This window comes from Drosophila pseudoobscura, chromosome X (assembly GCF_009870125.1).
Source record: "Drosophila pseudoobscura strain MV-25-SWS-2005 chromosome X, UCI_Dpse_MV25, whole genome shotgun sequence".
Lineage (NCBI taxonomy): Eukaryota > Metazoa > Arthropoda > Insecta > Diptera > Drosophilidae > Drosophila > Drosophila pseudoobscura.
Genome location: NC_046683.1, coordinates 46,629,709 through 46,653,763, shown reverse-complemented (window position 1 = coordinate 46,653,763; position 24,055 = coordinate 46,629,709). Strand labels below are relative to the sequence as shown.

The window sequence follows — 24,055 nt, the reverse complement described above, 5'->3', positions numbered from 1 at the left end:
CAAAAATTTAGGGGAGTTCCCGTTTTGTGGAAATTTAAGGGGACTAATTTTTGCAATAGACGTGTTTGGTAAAGACATTTTTTAAACGGAAATATATTTTAATAGGTTTTAGAGATAAGGAACCAATCAGCTATTTTTGCATGCGATCAGTTTCTTTGCTTATACGGTTTTTTCAAGAACCAATCTCCCGTGTAAAAACAGAATTAGTTGTATATACATTCCTCGATTTTGATATTCCGTCGAATATTACTAGCTAGATAGATCTCTCAGTCCTGCCCACATATTTTTATACGATTAATTAATCAATTTTCTACTTGACTGGCTTATTTTAAACACTAGCTTTTATTGAATTTCTATACCATTTGTTTTTAAATATACCATGAAATTTAATAGATTGATGGAATTGACAAAATATAACATTATAACCACAAATATACCGTCGGTTCACTCCTTTTCTTAACAGTATATCGATACGTATACACAATATTTTTCTGTTGTTTTTGGTCCTATCCCAGCAAACATACGATTCAGTTTTAATATATCATAAATGATACTGCATGTTTTCCTTTTCTCATGATTTTTTTTGCTTGCTTCGCTGTCTTTAATTAAAGTTTAGTGGAATAAGACCACAATTTTTTTCGCTAAAGGTATCGATACAAACGTTTCTATCGGATATGTTAGTGCACCGTCGATGTTTGGGACATCTATCGAGTTTCATATTTGAAATTAACTGTAATCTTTCATTCATTTGTTGGTTGAGCTTTTTATTGTTACTTCGATTTCTTTTAAAAACTATATACAACATAAATCGTTTGAAAATTTACACAGTATCATTTAAACTTAAACTAAGGCTATTTGTGTGCTCATTTTGGTTTGCAATCAAATATTGAGTAAGTTATTCATTACAAAAATTGTTGATTAATTGCAAAACATGCTTGAATATGTACGTTCTCTCAGTCTAGTAATTAAAAATATAAGCAAACTACCGCTGCTACTGCTGCGTCGGTCATTAAATGTAGTTTCTCATGATGCTTTCTTCGTTTTTGCTTACTAAATGCAACAATTAAGTAACATTAATTTGTATTTAAATATTTAGCTGAGTTTCGTGAGCAAAGCGCTGGGGTTTTGCCACCCTGGTTCATTGATAACGCTCTCTCCTCACATTTGTATGCTACACGTTTTGCTAAACAAAATCAATGATTTGTATCAAAAGTTCTCAAATCAGAAATGCATATCTTGTTAAACATCTGCTCTGTTCTCGTTCTTTCTCTCTCTAACTATATATCTCTCTCTCGCTCTGTTTCATTCAGCAAAAGGCACTTTTCTTGTACAATTCCCTAACGTTTCGGTGTGTTATATGTTTTTCTAGTACTAAGGACTAACTAACTAGTGCGTCTTGTTGACAGCTGCTTCGGCCGCGAGACGCGCCCACTCGGGGAACGAGTTGAGGTTCGGGTAGACAACCAGGCCCCAGGTTTGACAGAAGATAAACAGGATAATGATGGTGATGATGGTGGGGCCGATTCCAGCAATGGCCATGTCCTTTGTTCTAATGTTGGCATAGCCGGCAACCAGAGCATTGGGTGGAGTGCTCACTGGCAGGTGGAAGGCCATGCTGCAGGCCAGACCAGCGGGCAGAATCAGATACAGCGGATGAATCTCAATGGCCAGCGACTGCAAGGAATGTGCAATTATTAGAAATGCAATCCAGATAAGAGTGAAACAGATCAACTCACCATCTCCGCCAGTACGGGAATAATAATGTTGGCAATAGCCACATTGGAACTGAAGGCCGTGAGCACAACAGCAACCAGGATGACCACCAGCAGGAGTACAGCATTTGGCAAGACCTTCAGGCCAATCAGGGCGTTGCCAATCAGCTTGGCCATGCCGCTCACTTTGCTGCCCTCGGCCAGGGCAAAGCCACCGCCCAAAAGGAAGACCAAGCCCCATGGCACCTTGGTCTGGATGAACTTCCAGGTAATCAGAGAGGGGGTCGGGCCCGTGGGCACTGGACCGCCACGTCTCGAGCAGTAGCGCAGGAAAGCATAGTTCGCTGGCAGAATGAAGCACATGATGACCACGAAAATAGTTGGCATAGAGTTGCGAATGTCCCTGCAAGATACGGATCAAGAAGAGACGTATTAGTATTAGTACAGCTCCACCGATAGGTGAATGGCAGTTTTTGCACTCACTTGGTGTTCAGCCAATCGGCCCAGCCCAGGAAGATGCCAGGTTTGCGGGTGAAGTACATGATGACCATGAATATAAACAGAATCATCACTTGAATCTCGTGGATGCTCATGGGGCCCAGCTCCTTGTAACGCTGATCGATCACCTTCTTGGCCACATCGGCGCCATCCTTGCCCAACTGCACTTCCTGAGCCTCCTTGCTCTTGGGACGGAACAGGCCCATGAAGTGCCACTGCAGGAAGAGGAATGTCAGGAATGTGTAGATCAACATCGCTGGCACCGAGTAGAACATGAATGTGGGGAAATCCATCTGTTCGGTGGAGGTGGGGAAACGCGACTCGTAGATGCCCTTGAAGGTGAGATTGGTGGCCGTTCCAATGATGGTTCCACAGCCGCCCAGCGATGAGGCGTAGGCAATGCCCAAATAGTAGCAAAGAGTGATCTTGGTGGGATATGGTGGCCTGGTGGGGGGTAATCAATAATCAGGCATTAGTATAATAATAAAAGTTATCTTTCCTGTTCGGTCACTTACTCATCCTCGTTGTTCTTCTTGTTGCCCCCGACAATTTGATATTGGGGCTCGTGGTTGATCTTGCAGACGCCCTGGGCCTGCAGCTCCTCCAGCACAGCCTGAATAATCGGACACATCATAGCCGTGCAGGCGGCGTTCGAGATCCACATGGACAGAAACATGGTAACCATAATCAGGCCAAAGTGTAATCTCCGGGGACTGCAGCCCACGATCTGGATTACCCTCAAGGCGAGGCGCTTGTGCAGATTACAGTATTCCACGGCCAGGGCCACCATAATACCACCCATGAACATGACCAGCGTGTCTTTGAAGTACAAACGGCAGGTCTGATCGGAGCTCTAAAAATAAACAACAATTTAGTTGGGAATCATTCATAGCTAAGGAGGTTAAAAGTCTCACCATAATTCCCATCACGGGGAACGCCACAATGGGTATCATTGAGGTCACATAGAGGGGCAGGGCTTCTGTCACCCAGAACACGGCCATCACCAATAGCAGATACATGCAGCGATATTCCTGAAAGAGTTAAACCATTTTTAAGGCTTGGATTCTATTTCGATTAAATGTAGTTTAGAGCTACTTACGGGTGTATTGTTGAGCAGCATTATGGGCAGGCATAACAGAGGAACCAGAAAGACCACAAGGCCCTTCCAGTGATTGCTGAAGAAGTTGGAACATTTCACTGGCGGCTGTGGTGGTTCACCGATTTCACTGTCGATTAGAGAGACGATAATAATATACTAATTAGAGTTGATTCTACAACATTTTATTAGCGATATCATTTACCGCAAGTGTACTCTATTTATGTTGTCCTTTAAAAAAGAATTTTTCTCAATATGGTATTTGAGGGACCCAGCAGTTCTGGGTTTATAGCTTTCTAGATCTTACTAAAATACTACTTCAAGCTAACTTTTAGTCTTTTATTTTCCAGAATCGATCAAAAACCATCAATCTATCACATCATATCAATTACTTTATATGTATATACAGCAATACTTACACTTCCATTTTGATGTCTGCTGGGGTATAGATCTGTAAGTAAATAGAGCACAAGAGAAATAGATCAATAAAAAAGATCAAGAACGAGCCCCCTTTAAGTCTTATTTATATGAAACAGAAGCAAAACACTTGTTGCCATATCGCCGTACCCAAAAAGCCATCTGAACTCCGAACCCGAGCAATCGATTGTCATCGTTCACGCTTCATTAAAATGCCATCAGTATCCATCAGTATACCGCACATTGAAGCCCAAACGTAAGCAATTGAAAATCATTTGAATCGAGCACACACCATAGCCCCCCAGCACAGCACACACAAAAAAGACCAAAAAAAAAAAAAATAATAAATAAATCAAGAAGCATATGGAAATCAGGCGCGTGATATAATTTCTTTTTGGCGAAAAAACGTTTTGCAGTAATACTATGGAAATGAAATAGAATGGAACGGCGAATCGAGTATGGTATGCCTGAGTTGTGCCACAAAATTTGTCAACGTCTGAGGTATACGAGCACTATACTATATACGTATGTATGTCCGTATGTACATACGTATAAGTAGGAATACTCATGGCGGATATTTCAGAGGCGCATATTCATGACGACAGTTGGCCTCCATTCTCCACACTGAGCGTCATCGGCCCCTGCCAGTATAGAATGCGGTGTATGTTAGGTAATCTATGCGTAAGTTAGAATACGAATAAAAAAAAACCTAGATATATGTATGTACATATGAATGTATCGCTTTCATGGTGCGTTCGGAGGCACGTCCTAATCAATGATTGCTATGAAGGTTCTTATCGGAAATAAAAGTTACAATCAATCAAGCCCCTGTAAGCCGCAGACAAATATAATAGCAGAGCCGCACAGCACACACCCTCAGCACACGTGTTGTGTTGCCCTTAACTTTGATATATCCAATGGTATTTCAGATACATACGACTCTATGTGTATACATATATGTGTAACTGAAAGCACCCACTAATTATAGATCGGTTCGGAACACAGACAGAAGAAACCAACGGACTATGTCCAATGTCAATGTCAATGGTGTAATGTTAGCATAAAATACTCGTACAATGTGTAAACATCGCTTAGGTGACTACACCCCCGCACCCCCCAAGGGGGACAGAGACATGTGACAGGCAGGGCAGAGCAGGGCAGGGCAGGGCAGGGGCTTATAGAGCCACACAAAAAGCTGTTGAAATGGATCTGTGGCGTGTCGCATGCAACCTTTAAAGAGTTTATTGACTTGACGACACAAAGTGAAATGGTTTTTTGAATATTTCAAGAGGTTGTACGGACTGGATAGGGGATACGAGTATGTATTTATGTATATGCTGACTGCATGATGGGGAAACAACAAAATGTCAAGATTTATTCGATGAAAGAAGAACTTCTCAAAAAAGAAAATCCATGTGAAGGAGGAATAAGATTTAAGCTTATCTTGAATATTCGCTTCATTTAAAATAAAGAATTTCTCCTTGTAAATTATAATTCATTTGCCAAAAGTGATCACTTTTTAATGATCTCCTATCATAATCTCAAGCATTAAATTCAGCTCAAATAAGAGAAACGCAAGTAATTAAATAGATTAAGGGAATTAAAACAATAAAAGCCAGACTCGCGTTATTAAATGGGTATATTAATAGAGATATATATCTTTATTCTCACACTCTTTATCTAAATCTATTCGAATTACTCATCCATAAGTAGCAGCTATCACTCCCACAGACAAACCACAAAAAACACACACACATACATTTGTTTATATGTATATAAAAAAAGCTTAATTGAATTAATTAGTTTATTTAACAAGTTGCCGCCTTTTTTGAGCCGTTTTAGCCGGCTTATCTTTGATTGTTATTTATTTTGCTCACAGTGTACTCGGTATTGTTTACACTAGTTTTGAAGTAGTATAGGATTCGTTGTTACTATTGTTTTCGGGGGGTAATTTGAGATCGATCTGCTCTTTTTTATGGGCGATGCGACGAATATTAGCATTTAATTTCACACTGCATTTTCTGACCAACACGTGATCGAGGGCCGAGCGACCGAGGGTGGGAATACGAGATAGAGATATCCGCCACTGCCATCAATATCAATATCAACATCATCAAAGTCTATCATCATTTTTTATTGTGTGTTCGCACAGTCGACCTCAATTGTTTATGGCTAAAGGGGATGGGATGGGTACGTCGGAGACTGGGGCAAATAGGCGATCTACAGTGCGTTTCATCCATAGTGTGGCACACTTAGGAGCCTGTTTGGCTTCTGGCCCAAACAAATACTAGACAATTCTATGTACTTTTCTGAGTATCCAAATTGGGGAGCCCTCTTCCCATACACACTCTTAAGCTTCTGAGACGCACTGTAGAATCCACTTCTCGGGCATTGGCAAAGCTATGGCTATTGCCATAGATCTATCTATACTATAGACCACTCGCTGAGAAGTGCAATGTTTATTGAAACCCAACCCTGTAGTACGTATAATACTTTCGAGTATTTCCCTCGGCTTGCGAGTCATAAGTCAGTCTTTAATTGAGAAATATTTCCACACGGCAATTAAAAGTATTATTAATACAAATTCAAACACGCGCAGGCACTCGAACCGAACCTCTCTCTCAAAGCACCCAGCCACGCCCCCTGCCAAAAACCCAAATATTCCATTTTGCTGCTAGAAAAGTCCATCATCTCATAGAGAAGGCTCGTTGCTGTTGCCCCGGGCCTGTTATGTGTGTGTGTGTCTGTGTGTGTGCCCCTGATTGATTACCAATGCCGATAGGAGAAGCGAATGAACGCGAGACAGAAGGCAAAAATTGATAAAGTGGAGTCTATTATATAGAGCATACTAGTATATAGAACAACATTTTGTTTCCAACAATGTGCAAACAATCTATGAGGCTCCTATCAATTGACAATTGGTCATCTACGTCAGAAGGCGCCCTGAATATCAATCAAAAATGAAGAAATACATATATGTATACATAATATATAAATATATATGTGTATGCATTTATAGGTTCTATATACATAGTATCTGTACTCTTATAGTATTACATGTTTGTATTGCAATATAATCTGAGTAAAAATATTTACTCATCGTTGGATCATAGGGGAGTGGAATTTTCAACGAGCTTCAGCTGATAAAGAAGGAAGGAATGTTGGTTTTATTTATAGGTAGAAAAGGTTATAGAACTCCAAGGAATCAGTGGAACAAAGTCCTGTTTGCCAATCAAATCTTTAGTACTCTAGGATTTCCCGATGTAAACAGTAGACATTCTAGAAGTTCCCAAAGCAAGCCGCCAATCCACAGAAGCAGATGTACAAAACAATGTAGTAATAATTACTTTATTACAGAGTACAATTGAATAAAAGAAATTCCAAATATATGTACTTAATGCTTGAATGAACAGGTATTAGTGCAATACCATACAATTATATTTAATGGCTATGTGTGCCCACAATTTCTTACAGCCCACATGGATAATAAGGGGAATAATCAACTAATAGCAGGCCGGGAACAGACTTCCGCCGGCACCCGCCAAGAAACACCAAAATTTCTCGCTTAACTTTGGACGGGCTTCTCCGTAATCTAATTGAACAGCTTGATAGGCTAAACAATCAGATAACTAAAGCAGAACTATGTACGAGGATGTATCTTAGTATATCCGGACCACCCAAAGACACAGTTGCTTCTTATTGTTGTGGCTTGGTAAATAAATTAATTGCCCGTTTACAGACAATTTTCGAAATGCCATTTGTCATTGTTTGGCCAGGGCAAGTACCCGTGCAGCCGACAGATTCCGAGATAGAAAATGCACTTTGATAGAGAGTAATGTAGTTCCACAGTCTCACAGGGTCCCTGGGGGCGTTCTCGATAAGTGAAGAGCGATGTATAGAGTAGAGTGTTTACAAGTTAATTGAAGTAATGGGTCATGTCGTGGCGAGAGACAGCGAGTGAGTGTAGTGTTAGTGTTCCGAGCTGGGGTGAAACATTGTTATTTATTAGCCCCCAAATGATCACGTATTTGCGTAAATTAACGTATCAATAAACAGGCTCTATATATAGAGGATGGTTTGGTTGGTTTGGCAAGTTTTGCTTGAATGCATTTCGAAACCTTCGATGCGGAAATTAAATGACAAATTTATTTTACGAAATTACCATATTCAGATGCAGCAACAGGTTATCTTTCGAATGAAATTATAAATAAAGGAGAATAATTAGCAGGGCTTATACTCGTACCCCTTTTAAAACAAAACAATAAAGGGATTTTAAAATTGCCTCAAGTAAATCTCATTCTCATTAAGAGGGAGAGAGAGAGAGAGAGAGTGCTATTGAGCAATGATTCAATGCGGGTACTTTCATTTCGGGGTATTATCGAAACACCTGTCTGAAGAGTGCCGTAATTACAGTAGTAGTACAATGTCGTATGATTTTAAAAACCCAATTAAATAAATAAAGAACTTTACAGTGCAGTTAGAATGGCAAGGCTTAATGCAACTATGATTCATTTCGGGGTATTATCGAAACAGCTGTCTGAAGAATACCCTAATTATAGTAGTACAATTTCGTATGATTTTAACAACACACAATTAAATAAAAAAGTCCAGTTAGAATGGCAAAGCCAGGCACGACCGCCTATATATATTATTATTTCCATATGTGGTACTGAAGCCAGACATTGAAATGTGAAATTTGAATAGGCTTTCGACATCGGAAATAAAAATACAAAAATATTGATATAAACTGGTCGATTTTGATCACTTTGCCATACATTTGTTCACCGATAAGCAAACCAGTCTGCTAAAAGCAAAAATCCAGTTCATAAAGATAAAAACAAACCCATAAAAAATTAGCGAAAACAAAGCAAAGTGCAATTTGAAAAACCGTAAAGGTTAGGTTTCTAACTATTTCAAAAATAAAAACACACGAAATTTCATACTTTTTACTGAAAGTAATAGGTATACTTTCTATAAACTAGACCATTTCAAAATGCTGATAAGAAATTTGTGTTTCCAGTTCAAGTGCTCGGCTATTGTATATTTTTGTTGAACAGGGATGAGTACTTTAGACTCTAATCAGAGAGGCAGAGGCACAGGCAGCCGATTAAGTTGATCCAAAGTACAAAAAACATAATCTAAATTTAAACTGGAAACCCAGTTAAGAAGTTAGGCCCAAGTGGCCACCAATCGAACGGCTTTTGGGTGCCTGTTAGTCGGGGCACGACTGTACTCGACTCTACGAACAGTTTGACAATTGCCCATTAAAATAATTCGAGTGCAAAGACAGATCACCTTACGACATTCGCATAAATTTGATATGGAAATTGCAGTCTCTTGCGATCATTGTGCCTCCCTTTTTGGTTCATTCACACAGGCCAAGGCGCCTGACAACAAAGACTCGTGTGCCTCCGCAGGAGGTCGAGCTGGAGGTTATCTGTAGAGAGCCGTCGGAGCGGGCAAGGGAAACACTTTTTGGATCGTGTGCTATATCCCATCCATTCGTTATTCAGAACTTAGTTTTATCGCCTCCGGAGAAACTGTTTGCGGTTTGCAACATCGAAAAGCGGAAACTGCCTGAATAGCGCTGTACAAATTAACATTATCAATAGGAAGAGCCTGTGGCTCAGAGACTGACTCATTGTATTCAAAGTATGCGCGGGTTGATTGCACTAAAAAAGTATAAATTAAATTCATTTATTTAGTTTATGAATCTCTAGTAATTCATTCAACTTTTTCACCTTCACCGGGGCTCCACTTCCCGATAAAATGTAAGGAATATCAATTACAAATAACCCTGGTGACCGCAACAGCCACAATATACCGAATATGGGATGATGTTTTAGTTCAAATCTGAAGTCACAATAATTGTTCTATCAATTAATATGTCACTTGTTTGGCCATAGAAATTCGAACTTGACATTGACATTGTCAGCAAAACAAAAACTATACAAAAATTTGCATAATTAACTGCCTCGGGTTGGGGATTTTTTATTTTTTTCTTTACAAAGGCGTAGGTAAGCCAATTAAAGGGGGTATGTGGTAAGCAGGCCGTTGCCTAAAGTACATAAGATGTCTGTACGTCACAGTCATAGAAACAGGTGTGAAATCTAAGTATTTGTGTACTTGAAGTAAAATTATGGAATGTTTATTACAATATATTATGTATGCCTTACTCAACAAATAATAGAAGAGTCGATTGTATAAGAACCATATCAAAAAGAGCACAAATTTCAGAAAAATCGTTGAATTGGTAGAGATAACAAAAACCTATAAATAGTCTATATAACCGCTACATCACGTTTGTTTTCATACAAAATTCAATCAGTACCCCAAAAATATTTATCTGTTATTGGAATTGAACCCAAAAAAAAGCAGAAACAAAACTTATCTGAGAATATACAGTGTGAACATATATTATTTGGGTTTGTACGTTCAATGACCACATAAAACAACTAGTAACTGATATCGTTATATCAGAAAATGAATACATACATACATATACAGCATATACGATGTATTAGTTGGGTATTTGATTACGCTGCTCATTAGGTGTGAATTAATAAACAGAAACAAAAAATCACGTTATCTGTCAGACTCAATAAAGGAAGGTGCTAATTTCTCCGACAAATATTTGAGTTAACAATGATTTTGTTTGATGCCTCATTTGGGAGTATTCAATTGAGAAATGGAGAGGAAAAGTTTTGTCAAATTAAAAAAAGCAATTTATGGATGTTTACAAAGAACTTGGTATACTGTGGTATCTCCAAAGTTGTATTCCATGCAACTATTGTATATTTCACGTTGAAAACTGTAATGGGGGAAATACAGGGAAACGTGCCCAACAGGTTTAACCCACAACCACAAACGTATAAATATATTGTTTATATTTATTATACATTTATCTACCTACTGTATACTATTGGAATTGAGTGGCTATATATTTCTCTACTTTCAGTTTAGACATTGCCATTTCCTAATCATTTGTTTGTGACCTTGAGATTGCAGTTAAAGAAAAATCTCTGATAAGAAAACCTTAACTTTTCTACCAGTTGTCATGGAGGAATGGAACTGGGAACCAATCACAGAGAACAGTTATATAATGACTGGGCCTGGGACAATACAAATTGGGGCAACTTCGCTATAGGTTCAGTCCTCCCCCACAGACCCCACAGCTGCTTGGGTCTCTGAGGTTCAACGACTTTGAAGCGTTATTCAAAATGCAGTACACATAGCTGTATAAAGAAAATCTTTTTAATGGGTTTATATTTCGGGTATCACATGATCGGTTTCACTTTCAGTGCCAGCCAGACAACGACTTCCGAATAAATATATGTATGTACATATACGAGTATAGTATGTAGATATTTCTAGTGATTATTGGGATGCGTGGTCCGTGCTTTGTTGATAAGAAGTGAGCTGGCCGTGAATCATGATCCATTATACAATAGCATGATCACTTGGAAAACCAATCGGAGGGAGATTCGGACCAATACATGGTCGATTGTTGGATTCTATGGTTCTAAATCCCATATTTTATTTGATTTGAAAAGGAACGGAATTGAACTGAAATATTTATTTAAATTAGTGAAATGTACCACATAGATAACCCAAAGAATTGCAGCAATTCTTTCTCTTCTATGTACTCTTCGTACTTTCCGCACAGATCAGATCCCGGAGAGAGCGAAAAACAGCGATCCGTGGACACCCACGGAACTTTTCAATTTCTCACATTTGCAGGTAAACACTCGGGCAGTAAACGAAAGTAAACAATATTATGGAGAACTTTAATTACATTACTGTATGCCAGGCCCAGACCATTTGGTCAACAAAAGGAAGTTTCCGATGCAGCTGCTGGGTTCCATATTATCGACACACATGACCACATACATGTACACTTCTCGGTTGTATTTATGTATGTATGCATGCACATACATGACGATATTCTGCCTCTTCTTCAGGTGCATTTCTATATATGGTGCACTGGCGGAAGAGAGGGCATGGAAGAACACAAGCAGAGCAGAACAGAACAGAAAAGAAAAGAAAAAAAAAACAAAACATAAGAGAACACCGCTTGAACAAAGAAATTGCTGTTAAAGCAACGCAGATACATATGCACATATCATATGTACTAATGCACATGAGTAAAGAAAGTAAATGGACTCTAGGATTTGCCGCCGTTGTTAGGGGGTCTTCTGGGGTCTGTTCTGCAGACCTTCACACTCGTAAAACGGTTTCGGTTTCGATTTCGGTTGGGGTTTGTGTTTGGGTTTGGGTTCGTTCTGCAAGAACATGCAAACGTCACGAGTTCACTTCCTAACCAAAAATTGAAAATAAACACAAGAGCAGCGCGGTATTTTTATCGCCTTATGTACAAGGCAGCAAGGCGCAGTACTGGCACTCACAACGCACATGGCAAACGTTCTTTCAAAGTATGTACATATGTATGTGCATGTCTATCTCCGATCTTCTACGCAGAATTGCTGCAACTTCTGGTCTCCATTCTTAATAATTAAATTATTTACTTTTAAAAACAGCAGCGGGAACAAAGATGTTCAATGTTAGATGGTGTTTCAGTTTATCTGAGCTCGGGAGCTCGCCCGATTCGACCGATTTGAACGATTTTTTTGAAATGTGCGATGTTTTTACCCGACGCCGACTCGGACCCTCGATTGCCAGCCAGCATTTACTTTGTGTTGGTGCGGCTGCGGCGCGCTTTAAATACGAGAATGTACTCGTGCATGTGTTTCTCTCACAACAACTTGTTTTCCACCAATAGTTCCTACGGGAGCTATGATATATTCGTCCGACTTGGACCCAATTTTTGTGAATCATGTTAAAACATTCACATATATCTGAACGATTTGTTGAGTTATCTCAATTAAAAAACAAGCTTGTCTCACAAGTTGTTTTTCCCCGATCCTTCCTATAGCTATAGCGATAGTGCCCCGATAAGGCCGGTTCCCACAAATGAGTCAATTCATGAGATATCTTCAAAACTGAAAGCCTAGGTTTTCATAAAAATCCACTCAAATATCATGTTGATCAAGAATATATATGTTTTAGGGCATAATGAAATTAAACCAGGTGGTGTATTCGCTCGACGGGCTCTCTTTTCGGGGCTTATTTTGCTCAACTTCGTTGGGATTGTGTGAGTATGAATAAGACCCGAAAGAGATCGAATACACCACCTTGTATAATTTCATCATGCTCCATGGGAGATATGTCTGCCGTCAGAGAGAGAGAGAGAGAGAGAGCGAGAGAGCAGGCGAGAGAGCAAACGAGGCTAATATTCTCTCCCCAACTTCTCACACACAGTGGACTTAACCCAGCATTTATTTAGTGTTGGTGCAGCCCGATGTAGGTGTTAAGTCTGTGTGGGTGTCAATGTAAGCATCAGTGCTGCCAATTTAGCTTGTTTAAGATTTTACAATTTTTATATATTTAAATTCCTAGAAAATTATACATTCAGCTTTTTTTTGTTGTCCACTTGAAACAGAGTATGTGCTGCTTGCAAAAAAACAACCGATAATATTGCGGAAACTATTTAATAAATCAAATTTGCCGATATTGATAGCATGAAAGAGCCAATTGATCAAATGAATTTATTTTTGGGGTATTAGTTAATTTTCAAATTATTTGTTTTTAATTAATTTTTGTTTTTTTTTCAAATATAGCTGGAATTGACTCTGATTCTGGCAGCACTGCCAGCAAGCCGAGAGAGAGCGCGAGAGAGAAGACAACGTTTCGCGGACCTAGTGAAGGCAGCGTGAGTGGAGCATTTAACGCCATGTGGAGAATTTAAAACTGCGATGTTTAATATTTTATTGTTAAACGAAAGGAAACGAATCCATCGATTTTGGAATCTTAGTTTGAGCGGAGATTGTAAAAACCAAAAGAGATAAGAAAGTGAAATGCCTGCATGGCAGCACCTCCTTTGGCTCACGAGCGCATCACTTCCACAAAGCAAACAGCATGCAGATGCAGACGAACAACAATCCCAGAGGCAAGGGGCGGCAAAGGGGAATCGGATTGCAGGGCCAACGTGAGAGCAGGCACCTAGGCAAGCGAGAGAGTAGGGGAAACGTTGAACGTCTACGAATGAGAGAGAGAGAGATGCAACACGCATTGGACCGAACCAAATGGAAGCACAAAAGAGACTACAAGAAAACTACAAACGGTAACTGCTAGAAAATGCAGACAAGACCCGACAGACTGCATTGCAGCGAAGAGCTAATTGATGCGACACAAGAAAACGCGGCTCGAGTGAGCACTTGTTGCGGGACAGGAAGTGTATGTGACAGCTGTAGCACCCAGCCAAGTGGACAAACCAACCCTCCCACTCCCAGACACAATCTCGTCTCGTCTCGTCTCTTCTGGGTGTACTTGTTCAAAGTGCAACGAGCAAGCCGACGCCGACTTTCTCAATGCCACCACTCCCCTCTCACGGGGTGAAAGTCGACAACAGGTTGCCGCACGGGTATGGATATTGTAAGTAGCCGGTCCAGAATCAATTAAATCTCAAACTTGTTTTCCCAGCTCTTGCATAAAGTACAGATGCATTCGATCTCCAGTTGGAACTTTTCTGAATCGAATTTTTGTGAGCTCTGCAAATGGATCTAGGGATCTTTTGATAAATGTGTGCATATATGTACATATCAGACGTTGCACTTTCACGTACTTTCTTTGCGTCTGGAGAGTCCTTTCCCAACGGTGCGGGGTGTAGGCCAGAGGAGCAGCGTGGTCGACCACAGCGTGGTGGCTCCCCCTCTGGCGTGAACCGGCGGACAGCCACTACAGAAGAAGAGTGGATGGTGGTCTTCAGAACGGGAGCAACCACGGGCTGGATGCATGTTTGGTAGTTTTCCTATCTATACATTTCTTCAACCCAGAGTTTCCATAAACAGACGGTAGTACATTTTGGAGAGGTTTTACTGTATCTCTGCCACAGATTGATGTCATGGGCGGGTTGGGTGACACTTCACTTCACTTCACTCCACCTTCCATGTTCATGCTTAGTTCGAATGTTCTGTCAACTGATACTGACATTTTTCACTTCGGGTGATTTTCCCCCATAGACTGATAATAACTAAATATGTAGTGCCATGGTGAAATAGAGTGCTTGGGCTTGAGGTAGTCACATGTTTTACTCATGTATGCATGTTGCAACATGTATATAGTGTATGTATGTATGTATATCTCAACCATGCAACAACAATTTATTAATAATTGCCTTAAATCAATACCGTCAAGACCTCTAACTTCCTATAACCAGCACACACCTAAAAAAACAAAAAAAATCAATACGCTAACCATTTTCAAAGTCAAATAGAAAATGACCATACATTTTTTATTAGATCAAGTGAATTGAGAACAAGGACGATTTGCTCACGAAACAACTATGTATGTATGTAATTATTTAGTGCAATGAAAGTCGATGGAGATACGATACGTGATAGAATGCACGCAGTGCGCATAAGGAAAATACCAGAAAGAATCTCTTTCTATATACAATACCATATACCATCTGTATCTGTATATTTACGTACGTATTGAGTTTCGCCAGGAAGGAGATAATTGCATCAAAGGCAAGCGACAGTTGACAGCGTGAGAAATCACTTTCTTTGATCTTGTTGAATAAACAAGCGTATAGTATAACCAGCCGCACAATCATATAACCATGTTTTTATAGGAAATATACCAAGTGAGATAATTTAATTCCATTGAATGGTAATTGGGAGGAGACCTCGATAATGAAATAACGTAGAAATATTATAAATAAATTTTAAATATATGTATGTATATAGAAAGCTGAACAGAAAGATCCTTAAGGTCCCAAAATGTATGTATTTAAATGGATGGGGCTTTACTATGCTAAGCTCTCAGTAGATTCATATTTTGTTTAGAATGATCTCTAAAGGTTTACACAGTTGTTCATTAGTTAGAGAAATGCTCAACACGAAATAGCAGCGTGCTTCAATTCTTTGCTAAGCTATTACTATCTATAGTATATGCAATAGTACTCGTGCCTAATGTGCCTTCATTTGGAATACATAACAATTACGTCTTATCAATCTACGTATAGTTAAAGAGCTGAGAGCCATTCGCAAACCAGTTTCTTTTCTTTTAGCCCCAAAAAAGCCTTCGACTGCTCGACCATCTATGGCAGGAGCGTACAAATTGAAGTTGAAGTTTATAGAGATCTGAAGACACACATTCTCTCGCTCTCCCTCTCTCTCTCTCTCTTAGGAATTTCCTCAGCTCTTAAGCGAAAACCAGTTTAATCTTTTATTTATTTTTGCAACTGGTTTTTTTTTGCTTCTCAAACAAAACAAGCTAAAAATCAAGACAGAAGTTCCGTTGACCCACATAAAAAAACTAATATAAACACATTTAAGAACTAAATGTGATATAAACTTTGATTTGATTTGTTCCATTAGGTAATCCATCAGATTTATTTCAATTCAAAGTTCAACCCAAAATTGCGTACATCTTATTTTCGAATATCTTTCTATATATATGTACATAGTTTGTATGTCTTTTCAGTATCTACGTCTGCAATTGTTTGTCTCTGCGTCAGTCCATGTCACGTGTGGGGGCGGGGTCGTATTCTGTTCAAGGTAACATGGAGATTATAAGCCAAAATGTGTATAAACAAAAAGCCAAGAGCAAAAGTGCTTTGGGGGGTTCTGGTTTCTAAAAATATCTCTACATGTACTTTGAATGCAGACCAAAGTCTTGTGACTAGTGTAGGACATTTCTGGATTTGGAACTCATTGTACATACTAATTGAAAGAACTTTGGACACAGGCATTCGAATATAAATAGCTATTAGTACTCGAACATCTATCATCTAAACGACTCCATCAACCATACCTCAATTCAATGAAATAATGTTTACATATGATATCAGGATGAGATAAAGATTGAAGATAGACAAAACCACCTAATGGTGGTGACCTAATCAAATTTCTTGGCGCTGATCAGACTAGAATTCTCTATAGAATCTGCATACGTATTAGGAGCAGACAGCTCCCATGAACATTATAAAGATTGTGACGCTTAATGAAATATTTCGTAGAAATTGTATACAACTTTTCCTTATCCCAACTTTAATGGAAATTTCTTATACGACATCTATAAATTAATGTGGCACTTCTCGGTAGCTTTATAAAGTCCGTTTATCACTCCGTCTTCTGTTTCAAAATCCGTACTTTACGTTATCGTTTTAATTTGTTCTTCCATAAACATTTTTATTGGGCTCGCAAAAAGTTAAGCAATTTAAGCCTCTTCATTAATTACCTTGAGAAACCCTGCCGTGCTAATTATTTCGCTGCCTGACTCTGAATAATTTTGTACATATTGTTATCTTTTGGTGTCGTCATATTTTTTTGTTGGTCAGGTGCTTTTCCAGACACGGGAAAGATAATGCAGGACCGACGTCAAGATGTCTTAACACCCACCCGCTCCCCACTGCTGCAGATGAAGAGGGAAAGAGACTGCAGAGAAAGCATCGTCATTTGTCAAGATTTTGCATGGGAAGATGGTGTGTGTGTGTGTGTGTGTGTGTGTGTGTGTGTGCGTCTCTTCCGTTAGATAACATCTATACTATTCGAGCTTTTATTGTTGAAATATAGTCATGGGTTGTTAAGTGGGTGGACAAACAACACGAAGACACTTGATGGATTGTGTATTCAATGGACTGAAATGATTGAGAGTCCATTGAAATGATCGTAAACTTGAATCAAATTCCTATAGATTCCGTTCTTATATCTAGGATAAGCCTCCAAAGTCAGGCCCATCCTCAAAACAGTATCAAACCACTATCAACAACGACTTTCAGTCCATATCACAGCGTGTGTTTATATAACAACCTCTTACCTAACCCAACCCGACAAGCCCCGAGACAACGTCCAACCGCCACGCGCTCTGGCCAGCCAAACCCGATTTCTATCGGGCCATAAACCAACAGTTCATTTCGAAAAAAAGCCGTTTAAAGTCCTAGGGGCCTGTCCCGAATTAGGCCCGAAACAAACACAGGTTCAAGGTCAAGCAGGTAAAACGGAAAGCGAGACAATGTTGCCACGTTCTCGAAGTTCTCGAAATTGAATAGAAATCAACAGGAAATGCTAATCACCTTTCTAATCACGAGTAATTAACATGGGAATCGAATCAAAATCGAATCAGCACTCACCATTTTGGTAGTCTCGGTTGCCATGGCTGGTAATTATGGTATATGGTATATATCTTTCGATGCTCGAGATAAACTTAAAAAAATTCTTTCGTCTTTTTTTATATAGCACTCGCGCTAAAACTTATTTTCATAATTTTCACTTTCTTCGACGAGCGCCCAGGCGACTGGCCAAACGAAAAGTTAATACTCGTATGTTGCTCAGCGTTCGACGACTAATTTGCTTTGCGATTGCTATTGCTTGCCACAAAAACCGCAGCCGATTTTCTTTCACGATTCTCTCTCGGCCGCCTCTCTATATATACAGTATTAAGCCCTGGACAAAAGAAAATATCTGATAAAAAGTCGACTGGCAGAGCGGGATGGAGAGAGAGAGTTAGCGACCGTTTGAGTTAGATAGAGAGGGAGCATAGTGGTGGCGTGAGAGCGTGCTAGAGCTCAGAGTGCAAACACGGACGGTGTGTGTTCGTCATCGAAAGAGAGAATATGTGTGTGTATGTGTGTGTCTGTGGGAGCGTTGCGTGTCAGTGTGTGTGTGTGTGTGTGTGTGCTTTGGGCGCCTGCAGCAACAACGTGTCATGACCTTTCTCCTCTTTTACAACTCTCTCATTGACCTTAAACCCCTTAAACCGAATTCTCCCATGCCATGCACTAGATCTCCCCCTTTTAACACCCACACGGTATGATGAAAACTCATTCATAAAACACGAAATGTGACGTCACCGGCTGTCTGCTGGCTCGGGCTGTAGGTGGGAGGAGGTGGAGATTACGGTATGTCAGATGGTTGACAATTTGTTGCTAGATGATGCAAGATTTTAAACAACATCTTTTTGGCGAATCCTAATCTTGTTTAGAAAGAACTATTTGATATAGATAAACAGTGAGAATTGCTCCTGGTACTGGGAAAAATATTAGGTGGTAAGCCGGGATAGGTAGCACACATTCTCATACATACATATGTACCTAGAATTTGCAATAAGCCCCCAAAATATTTTGCAATCATTTATAGTGATGTTCCGCACTTTCATCATTTTCATTGGGCATCTGGAGCGCCGATATCCAAAACAATAGATGGGTTGAATAAAAAATTGTATGGCCTTTCATAGGATTTTTTATTCGTGTCGATGCAATGGTTGTACCAGGAGATATTTAGAGGCAAACTTGAAGTTTTCTACCATTTTCTAACATATATGTACATAGGTATAAGGCTTCCAGAAGGATGCGTTTCCGACCTCATAACGTACATTTATTCTTGAGCTGCATCAATAGACGAGTCGATATAGCTAAGGCTTTCTGTCCGTCCGCATTCCGCGGACAAGACAGTGTACAAGAGAACTAAAAACACAGAATCATAAAAAATGTCCTCATCTAGTAGATTGCTTAGAGCTGGATCAGATCGGAACATAATTGTAGCCAGAAGGAACTCATGAAATTGCAGTGGCTACGCTACGCACTGCCACCCCCAGCCCCCATAAGTAAGAACTCGTTCTCTCTCTCTCTCTCTCTCTGTCACTCTCACACTCTTCTTCGTGCCGTGTGCGGAGGGGAGCGAGATAAAACTGCTGATGTTGTTGTGAGTATGGAGAAAAAGAGACTGATGTTCACAACGGCAAAGGCCGCGGCTCACAAATGTAGAGTGTGGGCCTATTTTTAGACATTAGTTCTTTAGTGGCATTAAATACCAACAAAACAAGCTACGAATTATTAAAAAGCATTCATTAAAGAAAGAGAATCAAAGAGACCAATAACGCTTACCTGATCTCAAGATTTTAGATGGCTGAATATGCGCATGCGTTTTCATAGCAGCCAGCTGTAGTTTGCATAGCAAACTAGAGGACAGGTTGGTGAATCGGCTAGGAAATGTTAAGTTGGCGCTACATTGTTTAGCACCACGCCAAAAATACACGCAAGGCGCCACTGTGTTTGGTAGAAATGAGCATGTAGAATTAATGTCAAGTGCATGGAGAACGTATGTAGATTTCATGTAATTCGAATAAGAATGTAGATTCAGGTTCCGACCCGATTAAACTAGCTTCATCTCCCAAATCCAGGCGCATTTGAATGTGTTTGTGTAACACACGCATCCTTTTCCACTAATAATGTGTTCCCTGATAGCATTATATAACACATCCTTAAGAAAGTATAGTGCATGTACAAGAACGATCCACTATAACCTATTAAGAACCGTTCTGGAGCTGTCACAACGCAATCATTCCAGAACCTTTCTTTGATCATATGTACATCAAAAGGAGTCATAAAAAAATCCGAAAAGAACCCACAAATAGTAAAGAATGATATACATTTTAAAATTTATTCCTTATATTAGGTAAATAAAAGAATATTATACATTGGTCATGTTACATAAACAAGATAGATAATAAAAAATCTCTCCGATATATCTCTCAATTTTGCTAGCACTTGTCGGGAGAGATGGCAAAAACATAACGAGAATAATCCGTTTATCTCTTTTCACCTAATGACCTATTTTATTAGAATTTTAAAATACTTTATCTTTTTCAATTGTTCTGCAATGGTTTTTTATTCCGCTACATCTGTTTCGCTCTCTTCTCACACAACTTACAACAATGTATACGGACTCGGCTTTTGGGGATCAAGAATAGATACACTTTATGGGGTCCGAAACGCCCTTTTCTGACTGTTACGCATATCCACATATACATACCACAAATATAATATCATCTAATGTCGTCGAGTACCGGGAATACAAATGTCATAGCTTGACGCTTCGATATAAAGGCAGGCGTTCCATAAGTTCAGCTAGAGATACACTCTTAGAACAGGCATTGATAAACAGCATCATAATAAAATAAACCAGATAAGCATAAACAGCCCTAATTTGGTTATACAAACTGTTATTGAAAATCGAATTGCTTTGAATATCAGTGGAGGGGAACAAACCATTTTCAGAATATCCATCAAGTAATTTTAAATCAATTAAAGGCTGCTGATATAGGTAATCAAATGCATACCAAACTGGTAATTAACATCAGAAACGGGTTTTCCGATATGAAAATTGTATTAAGAGACCGTATTAAATTTCATAAAAAAAAAAAACAAAACGGAAAGGAAAGGAAGCAAATTTCACAGAGAGAAAACAGAACGGAAGTTGGTTTCATTATTTTGATTTTCAACAAGATCAATCTACTGCGAAGTCATCATCGCCGTCATCATCGTGATGGCATCAGGCAGGCTGGGCAACAGGATCAGCGCGCAGCCGCAGCCGCAGCAGCCGTTAACACCCATTGCAGTTTGTTTTTTGTCCGTTGTATTAAATTTTTTAAAGGAACTCCGCGTAAACCCCAAATCCCAACCCTATAACTAGTATCCTGACGCTGCAGTTGCGCGCCGGGCTGGCTGTCAGATGATGATGATGATTGCGATGATGATGCAGCAGGAGCCAGCCGCATTGTGTTCCCCCTTGGCGATGTTGGGCAAGGATAACGCACACAGAACTCTCCCGACTCTCGCAGACTCAGTCCCCGTTTCAACCATTCAGTCCCATTCATGCAATCAGACGACCTCTCTCTCCTCTCCGTCTACCCTTTTCACGGCATTGAATTTCCCCCTTTATTTTTTAGGCTGTTCGGTTCTGCCTGATTTTATTTTTTTTGCAGCGGGTTGAATGATTTTTTTCGCGCAGCTGCTTCTTGCTTCGGGGTTTTACGGTTTTGCGATCTCCGTTCCCGTTGTTGCCTGTAAGTCGATCGCCACTTGATGCGACTCCACTCGAGAGCCGACTCCGAGCGGCGGTGTGTAGGTGTTGATTGGTTGGAGATCACAAAAGAGTACAACTTTTATGCGGGCAGGACTGGAAATTAGCTATCTAGCATTACGGAGACCATGGAAAGTTTAGCCACCAAAAGGGGGCTTGAGCTCGCTGCCACAGAACCCCTTCCCATCCCATCCCCTTTTTCCGGAGTGACAAAGAGACAGAGGGATAGGGGAACTGTTCAAAAAACCGTAAGTAATTGCTGGGATATCCGTGCAAATATTTTCTATTTTTGCCCAAAAAACTCCCTTTTTTTGCCCTACCCTACCCTTGTTTGTAATTAAAAAAGCAAAAAAAAACTACAAAAAGTGAAAGAAAGAAGAGAACATTTCGGGTTTGGGTTCAATGTGCAAAAGGCTAGATGATGAGGAGCGTGATTGTGCAATGATCGGAAAACGGAATCTGAACTTAATGCACTCTCCTCAAACAGATAGAAAAATTGCTTGATTGAGTGTGTGTGTGAGAGAGAGCGAGCCTCTGCATGGGGAGCAGATGATACTCGTAGATGATGTATGACTATGGTAAGTTCTTGAGGACGAGGACCGAGAACATAGGACCCCATGCAAATTAGGGGTTGCTCTGCTCCCAATTCATTTATCCCTCCTTCAAAGTCTCAAATTAGTTGCGCATCTTGCGCGTTCATTTGTCTGCGTCTCCCCTATCTCCCTATCTTGCGCTTACCTTTTTAGAGGTTGACAAAAGAAGGGACAAAATCCTCTAAAAAGAATCTTCGCCTTTTTTTTCGCTCTAACAAGGCGTCTTGCAAAGGGGAGGAATATCCGTTTTTTACCTGGCCCCTGACATTTTTCCCATATTTCCTACAGTTCATTCACCTTCGAGAGCAAAGATCAGGCAACGATATGTTGCTGCATCATCGTTGAAGATTATTTGCGCTCTGGGGGATCATTGCAGAAATTTCTGAAATTATTATAAACACATTTTGTTGACACTCAAATTGAAGGTATTCCCTAGATATCGGATGGATAATTTGAGCAAAACAAAATATCTGGAAAATTGTACAAAATGTGCAAATTGATGAAATATGTATTTGGATAATTAGTTGATGGACTCTGGACTCATTCTGGAAGGAGACTACAGTTATTAAAACAAATCATTTTTTGTTGTTAGAACTGGATTATTTAAGTACATTTTTAAAGGACAAAAAACGTGGAATTTGTGCTTTGAAAGAATATCATACTATGTGATATTGAAGAAAGATGTGTTACACAAAAGTTTTTCTTACTAATAATTTGTATTTGAAGGCTTCTTTGATTGCCATATAGATATCCATGTAATTTCCGATATATCCCATAATAATCCTCGTATTTGTGCTTAAGGATATAACATATTTCGCATATTTATCTCTATAATTTATACTTCCATATCTTCTGTATCGCTAAATGTTTTCCTATTTACTCGAATATGCTTACGAACCTTTCGTTGTAAAATGTCATGCAAATAATTTTCATAAATGCAAATGAATGAGGAGAACGAAAAAAAATGTATAACAGTCAAAGGAATAAACAGAGAGTGAATCCAGACCTTAAAGACGTCGAATGTCCTTTCAGAAGGGAAACAGAGGGAAAGGCAAGGAAACGGCAAGGAATCAAGGGAAACACAAAAAGCGCGCCAAACGAAGATTTCTAAAAAACAAACGCGAAACATAAGATGAACAGAGATGGAGCGATGGCCATATCATGAGAAGGAGAGAGAGAGAGAGAGACAGACAGACAAAGAGTGGTGCGGATCAGAAATCAGAGTTGTGAGTTCTGATGTCTGGGATTATTGTGCTAGGACAACCTCATGATGACGCAAACGGAGATCATGATGAGGATTTGGATGATGATAATGTGAGATTGTATTTGAACAATTTGCAGGCACACACAGGCGCACACACACAGGGACACATACAGGCAAACAGAGTCTACCGCACAATAGGCAGAGGGCCAGGGCAACCCGTTTTTTAAGGGTTCCCAACTGCCATCCAAGGGGATGATGCTGTGCTGCTTCCTTTCCTTCGTCCAGTCCTCCCGGCCTATTCCCATTTTATAAAGCAAATTACGTTTCACCCCTTTGTAAAACTCTAAAAAAAAGAGGCGAGAGCGATCGCTCCGAACTTTTTTCGCAGCAGCCGCTATGAAATTTTAAAAAATTCTTTTCGACGCATTCGACTGGGGAATTAGTCGTGGAAAGTGCGTGGCCGGATGAGCAACTGCTCCGGGTACCCGGAAAGCTAAGAAAACTGTCTTTAACATTTTTTTTGTTGCGTCCTAAGAAAATACCAAGTTCAAAAAGTGCGCGGCAAAATCAAACACAAACCGATGTGCTACATAAAACTTTTTTTTTTGGAT

At 39.7% G+C, this 24,055-nt stretch overlaps 1 protein-coding gene across 3 annotated transcripts; it reads right to left on the bottom strand.

The window, feature by feature from the left end:
* Positions 1-743: 743 nt before the first annotated feature.
* Indy (I'm not dead yet) lies at positions 744-18,164 on the bottom strand. Of its 3 annotated transcripts, none has more exons than XM_002134869.3 (8): positions 17,918-18,164; positions 3,726-3,757; positions 3,310-3,436; positions 3,125-3,241; positions 2,726-3,063; positions 2,196-2,654; positions 1,737-2,115; positions 744-1,674 (listed from the first exon to the last, which is right to left on the bottom strand). In XM_002134869.3, the coding sequence occupies exons 1-8, from the start codon at positions 17,939-17,941 to the stop codon at positions 1,387-1,389; spliced, it is 1,764 nt and encodes a 587-aa protein (XP_002134905.1). In that variant the 5' UTR covers positions 17,942-18,164; the 3' UTR covers positions 744-1,386. The 3 variants fall into 3 exon arrangements, with proteins under 3 accessions (XP_002134905.1, XP_015042872.1, XP_033238411.1); XM_015187386.2 differs by lacking the exon at positions 17,918-18,164 and adding an exon at positions 12,249-12,401 and having other exon boundaries at positions 1,387-1,674; XM_033382520.1 differs by lacking the exon at positions 17,918-18,164 and adding an exon at positions 3,874-3,900 and having other exon boundaries at positions 1,387-1,674.
* Positions 18,165-24,055: the final 5,891 nt, after the last annotated feature.

Coding starts and splice junctions, on each gene's coding strand:
- Indy (XM_002134869.3), bottom strand. CDS start 17,941: ATGGCAACCGAGACTACCAAAATG. Junction 3,758..17,917: donor CAACCGAGACTACCAAAATG/GTGAGTGCTGAT, acceptor ATTTACTTACAG/ATCTATACCCCAGCAGACAT. Junction 1,675..1,736: donor TTCCCGTACTGGCGGAGATG/GTGAGTTGATCT, acceptor CATTCCTTGCAG/TCGCTGGCCATTGAGATTCA.